At 44.2% G+C, this 18111-nt stretch overlaps 1 protein-coding gene across 1 annotated transcript in view; it reads left to right on the plus strand.

Moving 5' to 3' along the window:
* Positions 1 to 18111, plus strand: part of MYO18B (myosin XVIIIB) — a 352079-nt gene that overhangs the window by 284162 nt on the left and 49806 nt on the right. The window contains exon 39 of the mRNA XM_027862330.1: positions 13292 to 13419. Within this exon, the coding sequence (XP_027718131.1) occupies positions 13292 to 13419 (128 nt within the window). The remainder of the gene's footprint in view (positions 1 to 13291; positions 13420 to 18111) is intronic.

Consider the following 18111-nt stretch of genomic DNA (forward strand, 5'->3'; position numbering starts at 1 on the left):
TATGTGGTCTAGGGGACTTTCCCACTATCTTGTACTGTTTGCAGAATTGTTGAATTGAACAGGAAGACAGTAGGAAGGGCTCCATTCCCGACTGGGGTAGAGCAGGGTTCAGATTTCACAAATACACAAAGGCAAGAGAGTGTAGGAGAACAGTTGGGTTGCCTGGATTGTAGAGCATGTGAAAGAGATTACACCTCTAATGATATAATTGATAATTAATTAACTGTATCATTAATTATATTCAGCTTCAATTACAAGGACTAATTAATCCAACTCTGTTAGCATGACATCTGGAGGTAGTCAGTTATACTACGGCAAAAATGGGCAAAGGTTCTCATTCCTGGAAGTGTCCACCCATCTGTTAAGGCTACTGTGGACAGGACCCTTGTTCTAGATCAGATGATGGATTAGCAGACTCCTTCTCCTCTTCCTCCTCCTCTTCTTCTTTTCCTGCCTTCCCTTTCTCCTCCCCTTCATCCTCCTTCCTCCTTCTTCTCTTTATTCTTCTCCCCCATCCCATTATCTTTCATTCTCTACCTTCTCTCATATTTCTAAAGGGAAAGGCCTGTGATTTCACTGGTATAGGCAATTCCTTTTACCATGCAGGTTGGCAGTTAAGTGACTTGCCCAAGGTCAAGTGTGCATCAGAGGCAGAATTTGAATTCAGGCCTTCCTGGTTTCAAGGCCAACTCTTTCTCCATGATTCCAAGCACTTGATGAATTTAATTTCTTTTAACTCTCATGACAACTCCATTAGGTGAGTACTATAGTAAAATGCAGATAACAATATCAGCTACTTCTCTAAGCTGTTGTGAAAATCAAATGAGATGATATATGTAAGCACTCTGTAAATTCAAAGAGCTCTATAAATACTTTTATTATTCTTGTCATCATCATTATATCTATTTACATAGGAGGCAACTGAGGCTAAGAAAAAGTAAGTGACTTGATCACAGTCACCCAACTAGTAAATATCAGAAGCCATATTTCAATCTAGGTTTTCCTGATTCTCTGTCTTACATTTTCTGCATTTCCCCATAGTGCCTCTCAACTTCAGAGCCCTATGCTAATTTATGGAAATCATGCCTTTCAAGTTATTTTCCCCTTAATTAGCTTGGTTCATGATGTTCCAGATTGCTGAAGAGAAAGGGGAAGGGTCTAGTTTAACAAGAAATAGAAAGGCAATTTGCCCACTCCCAATGTTAATAATAAAATTCGCCATTGTGTATATTAGTGTATGGTAATTATTCTATGCATTTAACATTCATATTTACAAATTTATCAGGCCACTTTATTCTTTCAGTGAAAGAAGGGAGCCAGAAATTTGGAAAACCATTGTATAGTTGAAAGAGCATTGGGCTTCAGGTTGGAGGAGCTGGGTCCAAATCCTAGTTCTGCTATTTACAATGAATGTCACCTTGAGAAAGTAATTTCCCCACTATGGACTTCAGTTTCTTCATCTTTAAAATGAAGAAATTGGACTAAGTCATCTCCAAGATCCTTTCTGGCTTTAAATCTATGACCTTGTGCTATTTAGAAGTACTATCCCCTTCTTCCCACCAGAGCATACTAAAGAATATTATTTAGGAGGCTGCCTGGAACTCCGGACTCAGATTTTGTGTTGTTTAGTCATTTTCAGTCACGTCCAACTCTTCATGGCTCCTTTTGGGGTTTTCTTGGCAGATACTGGAGTGGTTTGACATTTCCTTCTCCAGCTCATTTGATAAATGAGGAAACTGAGGCCAAGAGGGTGAAGTAACTTGCCCAGGGTCACACAGCTAGTAAGTGTCTGAGGTCAGATTTGAACTTGGGTTCAGGCCTGGTGCTCTATCTACTTTGCCACTTAGCTGCCCCTATGTCAGAGAACCTTAGTTCAAATCCCATTTCAGATTCTTTCTTCCTGCATGACCTTGGGTAACTCATTTAACTTCCCTGAACCATCTTGTAAAATGAGGCAGTTGAACTAGATGGCCTTTGGGATCCTTTCCAGCTCTGGTTCTATGTGGCAGTCATCCATAGCATTGCTGGCCGCTCTCCCTGGTACTGAACCTGCCCCTGGGTCTTCTCCCTTTCCTTATCAGCATGCTGAGGGCACTAGTTTTGTGTATGGTATATGTTGACTCTATTTTGCTTAATGGTTTACATCTGTAATCAGCTGTTTTCATCTGTTTGTTGAGTGGAAGTTTTGAAGGAGTCTGTTTGCTTGATTGGCTGCTGATTGCTTACTCTTTTTTTGCTCAGGATTCTTCTAATGAGTTCCATCTCACCTTTGGTGAGAGTTCCCGTGGGACTGGGAAGTGGGGATGATGGGGACCAGGCTCAAGGGAAGATACTAGAGAAGGATTATGGAATACTGTTAAAATTGGAGATTCAAGGTATAAAAATAAGCACTTGCTCCCATCCAGCACAGGCCCTGGATGGAATTGCGATGGCTGTGATGTCTGTTTTATCTGTCTGTCTTCCTTTTGTGTCAGTAGCCAAGTGGCCAGGCATGACCCCCAGGGATCTTGAACCATACCTCTCAGCCTCAAATCCAAGGTCACTCAAGAACCTCTGTGCTCCTATAAAAACATAATTGCATCAAAATCCATTCTCTTATAGCATAAGCACAACCCAATGAACATTTTTAAGCACTTACTATGTGCCAGATACTGTGCTATGTCTTGCATCACGTCAACAAACTCCAAATGCTTCAATGGATCCATTCTCTCACCACTGTGGACATGCCCTCCAGGATGCAGATTGCATGCTTTCCCATGCCTTCCTATATTGTGTGGTTCTGTACCTATTTCTCTTCTCCCATAGGTTCACCACAGGGCATCACAACTTCCTGGGACCCACTTCAAATTTACTTGACATCCCTTGAATATCAGTGGGGCAAGTGATCTCTCTACAAGCCATCCCTTTTTCTCACTATGTGACAAGCAAATCTCTTCCCTGTCCTTATTTTTTAGACAACCTACCCTGTTTTGTTTTTCACAGGTAATATTGGTCTCATATATTACCATTTCCCAGGCTATTTGAATTTTAACAAAAGTCTTAAAGATTTAGAATTTTAGAACTGGAAGACACTTTAGGTATCATCTAGTCCCTTATCCTCATTATACAGATGGGAAAACTGAGGCCCAGTGAAGGGAAGTGCCCGGTCCAATATCACTAAAACTGGTGATAACAAAGCTAGAATTTGGGCCTCCTGACCCCTAGGCCTGAGATCCTTCCATTATCTAATCATGATGGCATATCACCATAACCCAAAGGAATGACATTCTAGTCATAGAATGCTAGGACAGTGGAGACTCTATTGGCAGACAGCACCCCTGAAATCATAGCTCATAGGTCACTCTCCAACTAAGACCAGTTAACGAACATTCATTAAATGTTTCCTATGTCCTGGCACTGTCCTAAGTGCTGGGGACACAGAAAGGCAAAGACACACTCTTCAGGTGCTCAGTTTCTATTAGGGAGACAACATGCAAACAACTCTGTACCTACTAGATATGTACAGAGGGAACAGAAGGTAATCTCTGAGCACTGCGAGCTGGGTGTAGGGGCTAAAAGACTCTTGTAGAAAGTGGGTATTGTGCTGAGAGCCTTAGCATAGTGCTTGCTACATAGTAGGTACTTAATAAATGTTTGTTGATTGACTGAGTGAAGAAATCCAGGTGCAGGTGAGGAGGGAAGGCATCCCAGGTATGGAGAACAGCCAGTACAAAGACCCAGGGTCAGGAGATGGAGTGTCATGTTTAAACAACAGCAAGGAACCTAGTGTGACTGGATCACAGAATATGTGAAGGGGAGAAAGATGTAAGAAGACTGGAAAGGTAGAAGAGTGGGGTCAGGCTATGAGGAGTTTTAAATGCCAAGCAGAGGATTTTATATTTGATCCTAGACGTAATAGGGAGCCACTGGAGTTTATAGAGTACAGAAGTGACATGGACAGGCCTCACTTTAAGAAAATCATTTTGTCAGCTGAGTAGAGGACAAAATAGAAAAGGGTAAGCCTTAAAGCAAGGAATAACCAACAAGCTATGGCAGTGGTCCAGATATAAGGTGATGAGTGCCTGCACTACGATGGTGTCTGTGTGAGTGGGGAGGAGGGGAAATATACAAGAGATGACATGAAGGTAGAAATGACAAGACTTGGCAAGAGGTTTGATATGGGATTGGGTGTGGGAGGGGGGAGGGGAAGGAGAATGAAAGATCAAAGGTAATACCTAGGCTGTGAGCCTGGAGGACTGTGAGAATGGCCATGCCCTCCATACTACTAAGGAAGTTTGGCAGGGGTAGGATTTTGAGGAAAAGATAATGAATTCTGTTTTGAACATGTTGAGTTTGAGATGCCCATGGAATATCCAGTTTGAAACGTCCAAAAGATAGTTGTAAGACTTTCTGGAGGTCAGGCAAGAGGTCAGGGTTGGGTATATATACATACATAAATACATACATACATAACACATGCATTATATGCATATGTATAAATCATTTGCATAGAAATGATCATTGGACTCATGGGAACTGATGAAATCACCAAGTAAGAAAGTATAGAGGGAGAGGAAAGAGGGCCTCGGACAGAGCTTTGGAGACTCCTCACAGTGAGTGGGCATGGTTGTTGTCAGTATGCATGGTGTCTTTTGATTCATTTACAAACTGGATTTAAGTGAGGCATATTTGCATGAAATTGTTGGCCTCACTCTTTCTCGTAGAGTCATCACAGTTCAGTGACAGGACAGAGTCAAGACAACATCTTGGTGGTGGCTCAAGATACAGTGGATGGCCTTGGCATCTTCGATGTCTAACCAAGCTCTAAGTGCTCCACAGTACCTGCTTCAGCTGCCTTCATGGCCATTGGAACAAACTGTTCTTATCCACCCATTCCAGCAGGGGAGGTCTTCACGTGCTTGGGGTAGACACCCCCTAATTCACTGATGGGTTTGAGACCCCTCAGTTACCCTTAACCTGGTTCAGCCCATCTGCTGAGATGGTTTACTTCAGTGTGGCCACAGTGCATGCTGCAGCTTCTTGGAGCCACAGGTGAGAGTTGGGTGAATCAATTGGACACCAAAGGTGGAAAGCAGCCCTGAAAAGCAGCAGTCTTCCCTGAACACACCCTATACCCCTCAGTGAGTGAGCATCACCTGGATGAAGATCCAGCAAAAAGGGACTGAGAAGGAGTGGTCAGACATGCAGGAGGAGAACCAGGAGAGAGCAGTGTCATGTAAACCCAGAGAGGAGAGAGGATTAAGAAGGAGTTGATTGGCAGTGTCAGATGCTTTCGAGAAGTCAAGAAAGATCTGGATTGAAAAAAATTTACCATTCACTTTGACAATTAAGAGATCACTGGTGACTTTGGAGGCAGCAGTTTTGGTTGAATGATGAGGCTGGAAGTCAGATTTCAGGTTTAGAATCAAGTGAGAGAGAAGGAAGTGAAGGCAGTAACCATAGATGACTTTCTCCAGGAGTCTAGCCCCCTAAAGGGGATAGATGTAGGATGGTAACTACAGGAGGTAGTAGAATCAAGTGAAAGGTTTTGTTTTTAAGGATGGAGGGTGAAGGGACCTGGGCATGTTTGTAGGCATTGGCAAAGTAGCCAGGAGATTGGGAGAGACTGGAGATTTGAGAGTGAGGATGATAGCTGGAGCAACCTGCTGGAGAAGACAGAATACAATGGCATCAATGCACCATGTTGAGGAGTTTTCCTTGTCAAGAAGATGGGCCACATCTTTATGAAGGATGGGAGTAAAGGAGAAGATAATGGAGTGAGATATTTGGGGGGTTTGAGAAGAGAGATGGAGGAAATGGAGGGAGCCCTAGTCCCATATTTTTCTTCTCCTGGTGCTTAGGAAAAGGTGATTTTACTCCCTGCTAATGGAGGAAAGCAAAGACCTGGTTAAATGAAATACATGGATAATTCAAAACCCTTTCCTTAGCCAATAGTTTTAACTTCTCCTTCCAAATTCTTTACCTGAGTTGTTATCAAGGAGTCAACTCACAGGTTGAGGTTGAGAAATTGGTCAGACTTCCTGCCTCTTTCATTGCTTGCCATCCATGAGAAGGTCTAGGTGGCTAGCCATAGAGGAGAACATTCACCCTAATTATAAAGAATGGAGACCATTCCCTGGGAAAACAGAAAGCCATAATGTACTAGTTGGAAGAAGAAGAGTAGACTCCTGCTTGGGAGAGCCATGGGTTCTAAAGACTCACTAGCTACATGACCTTGGTCAAGTCACTTGACTAAGACTCAGTTTCCTTCTCTGTAAAATGAGGATTGTTGGGAGGGTCAAATGAGATAATATTTTCAAAGTACTTTGCAAAAATTAAAGTGCTACATAAATTCTATTATTGAATTGTTATTATATAGTATGTATATAAAGTATACATGTGTACATATACATGTAAAGCATATGCAAAACAAATATAATTTGAGGGGAGGATGCTAGTGACTAGAGAAGGTAAAGAGAGACCTTACATAGAAGGTATGACTTAAGCTGCACTTTGAAGGAACCTAAGAGTTGAGGGTGAGAATGGAGTGTTTTGCAGATAAGGGGGACAAGCCAGTTCAAAAACATGGAGGTGGGAAATGGAGTCAAGTGAGAGAAACAACAAGAAGGCCAATTTGGCTGGATCCAAAGGGTGTGGGAAGGGGAGTAATGTATACCACAATGGGAAAGGTAGATTTAAAACAGATCATGAATATCAACCAGGAGTAGTCAATATCCTAGTACCTTGTGTGGCTAACATTGCCACCAGAAGTAACAGTGGCCACATATCTCTGTCCTCACAGCTAAAGCCTGATTGGGACCAAATATTGGCCAGTCAGTAAGCAAGGAGCTGTGCTATGTATTTAGATACAAAGATAGGAATGAAACAGCCCCACAGGATTTTTTCCACCTCTCCTTGTATCTTCCTCATCAAAAGCTTCCCCAGGTACTGCCAGCTTCCGATCAGTCTTTCTAAGTAACTGGAGAATGTCCAAAAGGCAGGCAGCAGGAGAAATGATGAAGAAAAGGATCCTGGGTAGTCGAAGGACATAGGTTCAAATCTCAGCTCTACTGCTTACTCCTCTTTGTGGCCATGGACAAGCCACTTAAAAACTTCCTAGCCATTAGTTTTCTCATGTATAAAATGAAGAAATTTCACTAGATGGCCTCTGAGGTCCCTTCCATATTTAGATTGATGATCCCATGATCCTATGATCCCCTGTCACTAAATAATTGGGATAGCTAAGTGGTGCAGTGGATACAGCCCCAGGCCTGGAGTCAGGAACACTCACCTTCCTGAGTTCAAATATGGCCTCAGAAACTTACTAGCTATATAAACCTGGGCAAGTCACTTCACCCTGTTTCCTCATCAGTGAAGTGAGCAGGAGAAGGAAATGGCAAACCACTCCAGGATCTGTGCCAAGAAAACCTCAAATGGAGTCACAAAGAGTCAGATACAACTGAAAACAACTGAATAGCAACAACACTAGAAAATGGAGAGGTGAAGGACTGTCCCCACACCAGGTCTTCCTAGCTAGCTGTTGTCTGGGAGAACTGGGAGTAGATGTGGTAACGGATGGGCTCCTACTGCCTTTTTTATCTTGAGATTTCATTGCCCAGTCTGTAGCCTTCCCTCACAGTGATCTAAGTTCCTCTCCACTGGGAAAAACCGAGTCAGAGTTTCTCAAACACCTCATTGCTGAAATTTGAGAAAGCCAGTGGATCTTTTGGTCCAAGAAGTGGGCTAATTTCAGCCAAGGGTTCTGATAGTCACCTGGTCAGACTCCCCAAGCCATCAGGATTATGGGCAGTCTGAGGCCAAATACTTTTTGCATGTTTTTATGAACTTCACCATTATTCCCTTAAGGCCAGCTTGCCCTGTGATTCTGTAGCTTTCATTATGGGCTCTGACAGCCAGGCTGGCTCCTATGTGAAGGCCTGTCGCTGTCTGAGCTGCAAATCATCTCTCACCTTGTCACCGCTGAGATGGGAATTTTACAGCTGGCAACTTCAATCAGCTGAAATTTGCAGAAGGCCTGCTCACCTCTCCCCTCCTGCCAGGCTTGGCCCTTGTGGTGGTTCAGATACCGCTTCTCTCTCCTCTCTTCTTTCTGTCTCTCTGTCTCTCCTCTCTCTGTCTTTCTCTCTGTCTCCTCCTCTGCCTCTTCCTCTCTTCTCCACTCTCTCCTTCTCCCCCTTTCCTCTCCTCTCCTCTCCTCCCCCCCCCCCTTCCCTGCCCTCTCTCTCTGGGATTCTGAGAGGAAGCAAGATGAAATTAAGGCTGCAGAGTTGGAATGCTGGGAGAGAGCAAAGGCTCCTGGTCCCTTATGCGATGGCTGACAGTTCCTAAGGCAAACACTGTGACTGATGGATTAGCCTCAGTCACTACCTGCTGCTTCCCATTGGATAGAGAAGCCCCTTTTGATACCTCAGTCCTTTCTCCTAAGCCTCCAGATTTCTCCCAAGGCAGCCCACACCTAGCCTTCTTTCTGAAATGAATTGGAAATATGTAGCTACCCAAAGAGGGAATATTGGGAGACCTGGAGAACGGATGGGAGGGACTATCTTTGTATTCCCCCAAGACTAGCATAGTACCTGGAACTTTTTTTTAAAAAAAAACCAGACCCATGATTTCATTGATGTGGGGTTTCTATTGCTTTGTCGGAGAAAAGAACTCTCAATACAGGTCAGCATCTGCTGTGAAAGGTCTGCTAAAGAACAAAAGAAGGTAAGGGAATTAGGAGAGGAATTGGTAAAAAGGAATTAGTGAAAGTTTACTGTGTTTACATTGAAACAATGGCCTGGGCCTTGGATTTCATTGGTGTAAAAAATTGTCAGTGAGGACCGACCCCTCCCCCCCACAAACAAATGCAAATCAGAGTCTTAGTTGCCTGGGACACTGAGAGGCACCTGCCCAGGGTCATGCAAGCCAGGATGTATCAGAGATAGGACTTGAACCCATGGCTCTTCTTGACTTAGACATTGGCTCTCTATCCACTGTGCCATGCTACCTCTCCCCTGGCACATAGTAGGTGCTTATTAAATGCTTGTTAATTGACTGAGTCCAATGAGCATCAATTAGGTACCTATATTGTTCAAGGCATTCTCCTTGGTGGCGGGCAATATGGAGGCGTGATAAATTTCTTAAAATACTTTCTAGAAACTTAGAATCTTAGAATCAGGTGGACCCTCAGGAGCCATCAAGTCTAGGACCTTCATTTTACAAAGGAGGAAACTGAGGCCAAAAGAGATAAAGTGACTTTATCCCAAGGAATTCTCCTGGGATTAGAATCCAGGTTTCATGAATGTCACATCATGTACAATAACTTTACAACTAATATCAGTGGGTTGTTGTTGTTGTTATTGTTGATTCTTTGTTCCTGAAGAGGACCAATGACATCAGGAAGATGCCTTTACTTGCAAGTGAATTGGAGTTAAGTGAAGCAGAGCTGTGCGAAGTCACCAGCCTCATTCTGTCCTCCAGAGTCATCAGAGTCCAGTGGCAAGACATAGGTCAAGATGACTGGCAATGCCCCCCACCAATGGGTAGAAGTTATGAGGAAGACTAGGTTTTAGCTCAATATAAAAAATAAGAGCTATCCAACATTGGACTTGGCTGCCCTGTAGGGTACTGAGTTCCCTGTCACTGCAAGTGTTCAAGCAAAGGTTAGATGTCCACTTCCTAAAGGTGCTGATGAGAGGATTTTTCATTGAGTAGGAGGCTTCCAACTCTTAATTTTCTATGACTCTGGAATGATATATGTCACCAACTCTCAATTATCTAAATGTGACTTGCCCACACAAATCTGAAATCACAGGCTGGTTTCCTCCTACCTGTCACCATAATTCAGAGGTGCTTTTCCTTAGCATTAGCTGGGTGGTACCCCAAACTAGAACACGCTTATTTGATGTATTAGCCTGAGTCAGACATTTAGGGAAGTGAATAGTGCCCCATGTACTGAAAAAAAAGAAAGTAAATAGATTGCATTCTAAAGCCTTAAAACAATTTAGAGGGAATCATCTCCTCTGTAGGATTGCTCATCTGATGCCTTAAGACAATTTCTATTTGTGCAGGTAATTGAGAGTTAACTATATGAATATTCCCGCACCTTCTATGTTAGAAGGCGATGCTCCTGATGATCATTACATCCTGTATAGGGATGTGACTCTTCAGTCACAGACCAAAGTCCTTCAGAGGAGCAGTCCTTTGAATACCACTACACAGTAATTGTCAGCTGCTGTCACAATTTTTGACTGTGGCTCTTCTTTTAGACTTGAGTGGTCAGTCAATCTGAAACCCTTTCCTGGGAAAAATAATAGATTACCAAATGTCAGCGCCAGAAAGGAACTTTGAACACAGAACAGAGAATGTCGGACTTGGAGGGAAACTAGAATATGGAATGCAGAAATGGAGGAGAATTTAGGACACAGACAATTGAATATAGAATGTTTAGGCTGCAGTGGACCAGAGCTTTGGACATAATGCTCAAGAGATCACTAATAATCTTGGAAAAAGAAGTTCCAGTCACAAAGAGGCAGATTTAGATTTGATATAGAGAGGAGTTCCTAAAAATTAGAGCTATCCTCAAATGAAATGCAATGCGAAATAGAAGGTAGTGTTTCCTTTCCCCAGGTGGTTTCAAACAGAGACGGGATGAGCACTTGCTGGGTTTGTGCTACTGAAGAGATTCTTACTTAGGGTTGGGTTGGCCTGGGTGGTCTCTGAAGCCCCTTCCAGTGCAGAGATTCTGAGATCCTGGGTTGCTACAACTAAGGAATGTTTCTTAGTCTTCAGGATGCTGATGCTTGCTCTCCTTGGTAACGACAGGGAATTGCCTAGTGAATACACTGCAGTCACCAGAAAACCCTTTCCCTGGATGTGGCACCAAGTTCCAGCAATGGCCTGAGGCTCCAGGCTGTCTGAGAAAACAATCAGCAGCAATTGAAAGCTCTGACTTCAAAGAGGGAAGGCTGGGTTGAGGGATACTCTGGGCTTTAATTGGAGTGGAATTGGGGTGAGGGCTTTGGTTTTTCTTGGAAAGGTTTTGATTTCATTCTGCTACTTTTTTTTTTTTGCTTTTTTTGGGGGAGGCAATTGGGGTTAAGTGACTTGTCCAGGGTCACACAGCTAGTGAGTGTCATGTGTCTGAGGCTGGATTTGAACTCAGGTCCTCCTGACTCCAAAGCTGGAGCTTATCCACTGCCACACCTAGCTGCCCCCATTCTGCTACTTCTGAATGGGTAAATAAAATTCACTTTATTTGGCTTTCCCTCTTCTGCTTGGATTAGAGAACCTTGGAGTTGGAAAGGATGTTAGAAGTCATAGGATCTAGGATCTAGAGAGGACATCGAGCCCAATCCTCTCCTTTTATAGATGAGACCGAGACCTAGGGAAATGAAGTGATTTTCCCAAATGACAGATACAAGAAATCAGAGGCAGGATTTGAACACAAGGCCTCTGACTCCAGAGGCAGTTCTCTTTCCACAGTATCATGCTGCTTCCGTGGGGCATTTGTCTGATCTGTACATCAACGGGAATCTTCTCTGCAATTTTTCCAACAAAGAGTCATCCATTCTCTACTTGAAGGCCTCCAATAAGAGAGAAGTCTCCCCTCTGCCCCAGGGCATGGCAGCTTTCATCAGTAGGCAGTTTTCATCAATGTCAATGGCAATATCAATGCTAATTCAGCAATCACGTATTAAGCACCTAGCATGTGCTGGGTACTGGGAAGACACAAAGATAAATAAATGTTATGCCCTGCCTTCCATGTTCAGAAATTGCTTCAAGATGAAGGAGGGTGTGGTCTGTGCCACCAGAGAGGTGCATCATGGGATGAGAGTTCAGAGGAAGGAGTGGCCCCAGCCTGCCTGTCCTGTTCATTATGATAGGGAGGGGGTGGGATGAGCAACATCGACAGAAAGGGAGCAATCATCCCTTTCTGGCCACCACCCACTTGGGTAGTCTTCTCTGGGACTGTCCATAGGATGCTCCCCAGTCCTGGTCTTTATGGCCTTGGTATGGTCCATGGCATGCTTTCTAACAGTTGGAAAATCTCTCTCATATGTGCAAAATACTTATGGCAATATTTAACATTTCTCAAACTTAAGGTTCAGGAAACATAATTTCTGGGTAATTTAATCATTTTGTTAATAATGCTAGTGTTTTAATAAAAGGATGATCATTTGGCCATATCTGTCTTAGACCAAAGGCCATCATGGCAGTGGTCTCAAGACACATGCCCATTAAAAAAGAGGTGTTCCCAAAGGCGTCAATCAACTCTGACTGGTTAACAATTAATGACAGAATGAATATTACAATGAGGAGCTGAACCTATTCAAATGAACTTTAAATTATGTCATTTACTTTTAAATTACCCCCAGCCTTGGGCAATCTATTCAAAGAATTTCTCCCCACCCAAACCTGAGAAGAGAACAAAGGCTTCCCCACCTGGGTGGGATGTGAACAAAGATTATTAAGAAAGTTAGTCCAATCTCATTATCAGTAATGTCCTTCAAGAGACCAAACTTTTGAAATCAGGGCTTCAGAAAAACAGGGGAACTCTGGATCTCCCCAAATCATTGGTTATTAATAATCATTTCTCTCAGCAAATCTTGCTGTAATAGCAAACAAGTAGATGCAGTGTGGTGCATTAGGAGTCCTGAGTTCAAATCCTGCTATAGACATTGTCTATATAGACTATTGACTAGTTGTGTAAACCATTGGCAAGTCTCTCTGCCTCAGTTATCTCACATGTAAAACGAAGGGGTTGAACCAGATGGATGCTAAGGACCTTTCCAGTTCTAAATCCACAATCCAATGAATTGGAAAATGGCTGAAGAAATTTTGTCACCTGGATGCAATAGACCATTACTATACCATAAGAAATGATGACTGTGACCAGTTCTGGGAATCATGGGGGAAAAAATGATTAATTGGTACAGAGTGAAGTAAGCAGAATCAGGAAGCAATATATACAAAGGCTACAACAATGTCAGTGCAGAGCACAGAATCAACCACAAAAATTACAGCCATGCTCGGTAATTACAGTGACCAAGCTTGGCCCCAGAATGAAGAGGAAAATCCCTTCCCTTATTTGCAGAGATGGGGACTTCAGACTAAAACCTGACTCGGTTGATATTTCAGTTATTTTGATGATTTTTTTCTTTTTCCTTTTTCCTTTTATTAGAAGGGATGGCTCTCTGGCAGGGCAAAAAGGGAAGGGCCTATTGGGAAATGAAAGTGATAGTAAACAGGAAAGGTAGAAATAAAATATTTAAGCAGATTACCAACTTGAGGCATCTCTGTATTGCAGGAGAAGAATGTGGAGGAGCTCCTGGCAGTGAAACTGACATTACAGGCCGACCTCGAGGTATCCATCCGGCGAATTGCCGATCTGCAGGCTGCCCTGGAAGACATGGACTCCTGTCCTAGTGATGACAGGTAACCCATAGGTTTCCTTTCCCAGAAAGTCAACAGATCCCACTTATCTCTGGGAGGCCTGGGAGGCCTTTGAAGTGGGAGCGAGGAAATGATTCTTATTCACATTGTCTTGGAGCTGTGTGGCATGGGTCAAGAAGCATGGTTCTCTGGATAGTGTGGCGGTAGCTCGATGGCTTGGGGGAGGAGAGGGATGAAGGGCATGGTCCATCTCACGACCCTTCAGGCTATCCCACAAACATCAGAGTCAGAGTTCCAATACTATGGGGCCACACTTACGGGGGTGGTAGGGTAGAATGGGCACTGATGGTGGACTTAGAGGGTCTGGGTTCAAATCTTATCTTTGCTACTTCCTACCAATATGACATCTCTCTCATCCCACTCTAGGCTCATATCTGAGAAGCTCCTAAGCATATAAATGACTTTCTGGCTGGGCAAGAATTCCTTTCATTTCAAGGTCTCCTTGTGGTTGCTGCTCTGATTGCCTGCCTAGCTAGTGATCTGCTCCCTTGGCCAAGTCTCTTTGGCTTCTGTGCATTTCTTGGCTGGTAGATCTGAGAAATGGTGAGATGCTAAGGAATAATTATCTCCCCCAGGGTCCTACATGATCATGGCCACTGAGGCCCAGGGAGGTTAAGCATCTTGCCTGAGGTCATCCAGCTAATCAATGGTGGGCCTGGGACTAGAATTCATCAATAAAGATCTATTGATCAGGTGCTAATTATGTGTAAAATGACATACTAGGTCCCCTAAGAAAGGACTCTCTTACTATCATAAGCACTTGGTTTCCCACTTGACCATATTGATTTCTGATTTTCATCTGGTCCCCAATTGCTTGGCTTCTCTTGGGTCTTTAGCAAGCATTTGCTTCTGAGTATTGAGCCTTCCAGGGATGGAAGTCTCAACAGGGTACAATGGAAAGAGCCTTAGCTCTGGAATTGGGGTTCCTGACCTGGATTCAAATCCTACCTCTTGAGATTTACACCCTGTGAGGCCTCAGAGAAGTCATAGCTTCCATGGATCTCTGTTTTCTCCTGTGTAAAATAAGGGAGTCATGTTAAAACGGCCTCTGAGACTCACTTCGGTTTCTGATCTAGGATCCTTATGCCTTTTCATGTCCCTGCCTTTTCTCTAACTCTTGCCCTTGGCTCTCCACCCCCTAATCCATTTCTGCCTTTGTCAGATGAGAATCAATTGCTTATTGATTGCACCCAAAGTCTGGACCAAATGCATTTATTCATGGCTCAGCTTGACCCAAGTGTACGAGCAGATTTGAGCAATTCTATCATCACTCCTGGGGAGGTGTTTCGAGGTGCAAATTCTGCTAATTATGTGCCACAAGCATCATGGGATGTGTACATAGTAGGTGCTTAATAAATGTGAACTGAAAAGAACCATCCTCTTAATACAAGACCCATTGGACTCCACAAAGAAAAACAATACTGCAGGGATCTAGAATGAGGAACACATTGGTATAGTTCTGTGGTCAGCCGAGCCTGTCTTCCTGGACCAGTTTTCCAAGCCTAATCCCCGATTCCTTTTCCCACTTTTCCCTCTCCCTCCCTCCCCCACAAGGTATACAATTCATGGAGCTGCTGGGAGATGATCATGGAACAGAGAATTTCATAATGTGGGGTAGAGGTTAGAAAAGAATAGCAGAACTGGGAGGGGCCTTAGAACAGGGAATGTCAGAGCTGGGAGGGGCCTTAGAACAAAGGAATGTCAGAGATGGAAGGGGACTCAGAACAGAGAAAGTCATTTGAAAGGGGCCTTAGAATCAGGAATGTCAGAGCTGGAAAGGTCTTAGAACAGGGAAGGTCAGAGAATCTTAAAACAAAGGAATGTCAGAGCTGGGCGAGACCTGAGAATCATAGAACCAAAGAATATCAGAACCAGCAAGGATTTTAGAACACAGAATCCAGGATGTTAGCTCCCAGCACAGACCTTATAAAATGTAACACTAGAAAATGAAGGGCAAGGGGGCTAAAGACCATCTAGCCCCTCCTTTATTTACTTTTGAGGAAACTGAGGCCATAGAGAAGCAGTGACTTGCCCAAATGTCTACGAACTCTTCAGAGCCTTTTATTCTAAGGAGGGTGGCATGGCTAGTGACCTTGCCTTGGGAGTCTTCTTGAAGACAAAGAAGAATAAGTGCTGGATTTGGAGTCAATAAACCTGGGGTCTAATCTTGACTCTTATTTACTGGCTGTGTGACCTTGGGCAAAGCATTTAACTTCTGGGCTTCAGTTTCCCTCTCTGAAAAATGAAAGTGTTGGGCTACTCTCAATGATCCTACACATCTATGGAGGTGCATTTTGGGGAGGAGGCAGATGTATTTCCTCCTGTTGAGGTGGGAAGGAGCTTTCTAGCCACCTCCATGATGGGGAGGGGAGGGCAGTTTGAGGCATCCCTTGAGGGGGCTGGGCCTGGGCTTGGATCTTGGGACCCTCCCCTCCTTCCAGGCTCAGCAAGTTCTTGCTAATCCTTTTAATTGCCTCATCCCTAGATTCCAGCCTGAGCCCCAAATCAGCATTCTAACACAGACACGAGCTCATGAGGAGGGTCTTTGGGAGAATCGGTCAGATTATGAAAAGTCACATTTTCCTGTGTTGGGAATTAGGCTCAAAGGCAACAGGCGTTTCTTTGACTCTGTCTCAGGGACGTGCTCAGAAAGCTGGACCAGACACAGCCTCACAGTTGGAATTTCCATTTCCCAGCCCTTGGGATTTATAGTATAATGAGAAGCAGTGTTATAATATGGATAGAGTGTTGGAGTGGGGGCCAAAAAGACCTGTATTTGTTCATGTTTTTGACACATGCAATCAAGAAGACATGAGTTCAAACCCATAGCTGATAGCTGAGTGACTATACTGTGATCTCTCTGTGCCTCAATGTCCTCATCTGCATAATGGGAATGATAACATCAACCTATTCCTATCTCAATTGAGATAATGTACTCAAAGTGATTTGCAAACATGAAGGTCTGCAGATATCAGTTCTTGTCATTGTGGGAGCCTTCATTGATCAGGCAACAAGCATTTATTAGGCACTTACTATGTGCAGGGCACTGTGCTAGTTTCTGGGGATGCAAAGCAAGACAAGAACAGTCTCTGTTCTCCAGCAGCTCACAGGGGAGACAACGTGAAAATAGTTAGGAATATTCCAGATAGATGCAGAGTAAAGTGAGGGAGAAAGGGATGGAGCTAGCATTTGAGGTGGGGGTGGGAAAATGTGGCAGCAGAGGCTTCTGGCCAAAAGTGAAACTTTGAGGGGTGCCAGAGAGGTTAAGAGGTGGGCTTGTAGCAGGTGGGAATTTATCTCAGATGTAAGGGAATCCAGGAGGGAAAGGCGACGAGAAGGGGAGCCTGTTGGGCTGGGGGCACCACCAGTGAATATAGCTGGGGATAGAGCACCTTGTTTGAGAACAGCCTCTGATGCACTGGATCACAGGGTAGGTGGGTGGAATAAGGTGTAAGAAGACGAGTAAGGTAGGAAGGGGCCAGGTTATGAAGGGTTTTCAAAGATGGTATCAGGCACTGGGGGAGATACAAAGATAAATCAGATAGTAAGCTCTCAAGGAGGCAGCTAGGGGGCACCATAGTGCACAGAGCTCTGAGCCTGGAGTCATCTTTCAGAGCTCAAATCTGGCCTCAGACACTTACTAGCTGTGTGACCCTGGGCAAGTCACTTCCCCCTGTTTGCCTCAGTTTCCTCATCTGTAAAAGGAGCTGGAGAAGGAAATGGCAAACAACTCCACTATCTTTGCCAAGAAAACCCCAGATGCTCAGTTCATCACAGAGTCAGACATGATTAAAATGAACTCTCAAGGTGCTTGCTGAATGATACAGGGGAAAGACCATTGCTCTGCTGCCAAAGGCCTAGGTTCAAATCCTCCCTCTGGAGCTTATACCTGTGTGCCCTTGTGCAAGTTACTGGGCCTCAGTTTCCCCTCCTGTTAAATGAAGGGGTGGGACTAGATAGGCTCCGGCTCCAGATCTCTGGTCCCCTGAGGCTATAATTATGAGTAGCTCTGTGCAGCTTCCCTCCTTTGGAGGGAAGCCATGGTGGCAGACATCTCAGGGTCCAGTGCCATCTGCATCAAGTGGTCACTTTGCCAGAATCCTGCCTCCCAGGGCTGTCTGGGAAGAGCAGCGGGAAAGGGAGCTCCCAGCTTGTTTCCTGGGTCTGGGGAGGCCATTTCAGGCTCAGCTGCCTATATCTCCAAGTCATGGTCCTCAGGGCAAACCTGCTGTTGACCATCTTAAATGTTTAAAGATGGACATATTTCAACTGATATCATTTCTTTTTAGCCCTGGGTTCAAGAGCCCTGAGAAGATCTGTCAAGAGATGAGCCTAATCCCAAGCTAAAAGAGAGTGGAGACTGTGGCCTCTACGGGAAAAATAGGGGCATGTGAAGGAGTCCACATCCACTTCCAGCTCCAGAGGGGGGATCTTTTCTATGTCTAAAGTCGTAGAATCTTAGAGCTGTCAGGGACCTAGAGGCTGCCTAATCTACCCCATTATTTTAGTGAGGACAAAACTTGGCTCAGAAGGTAAAGTGACTTGTCCAAGGTAACACAGGTAGGGACTGGCAAAGCTGAGATTTAAAGCCAAGTTCCCTGGCTCTTGTTCTTTTACCACCATTCCACAAGATAAGTCCAAATTCTGTCTGTTCATCCATCCATCCATCCATCC

Source organism: Vombatus ursinus, unplaced genomic scaffold (genome assembly GCF_900497805.2).
Source record: "Vombatus ursinus unplaced genomic scaffold, bare-nosed wombat genome assembly UNPS02001287.1, whole genome shotgun sequence".
NCBI classification, from domain to species: domain Eukaryota; kingdom Metazoa; phylum Chordata; class Mammalia; order Diprotodontia; family Vombatidae; genus Vombatus; species Vombatus ursinus.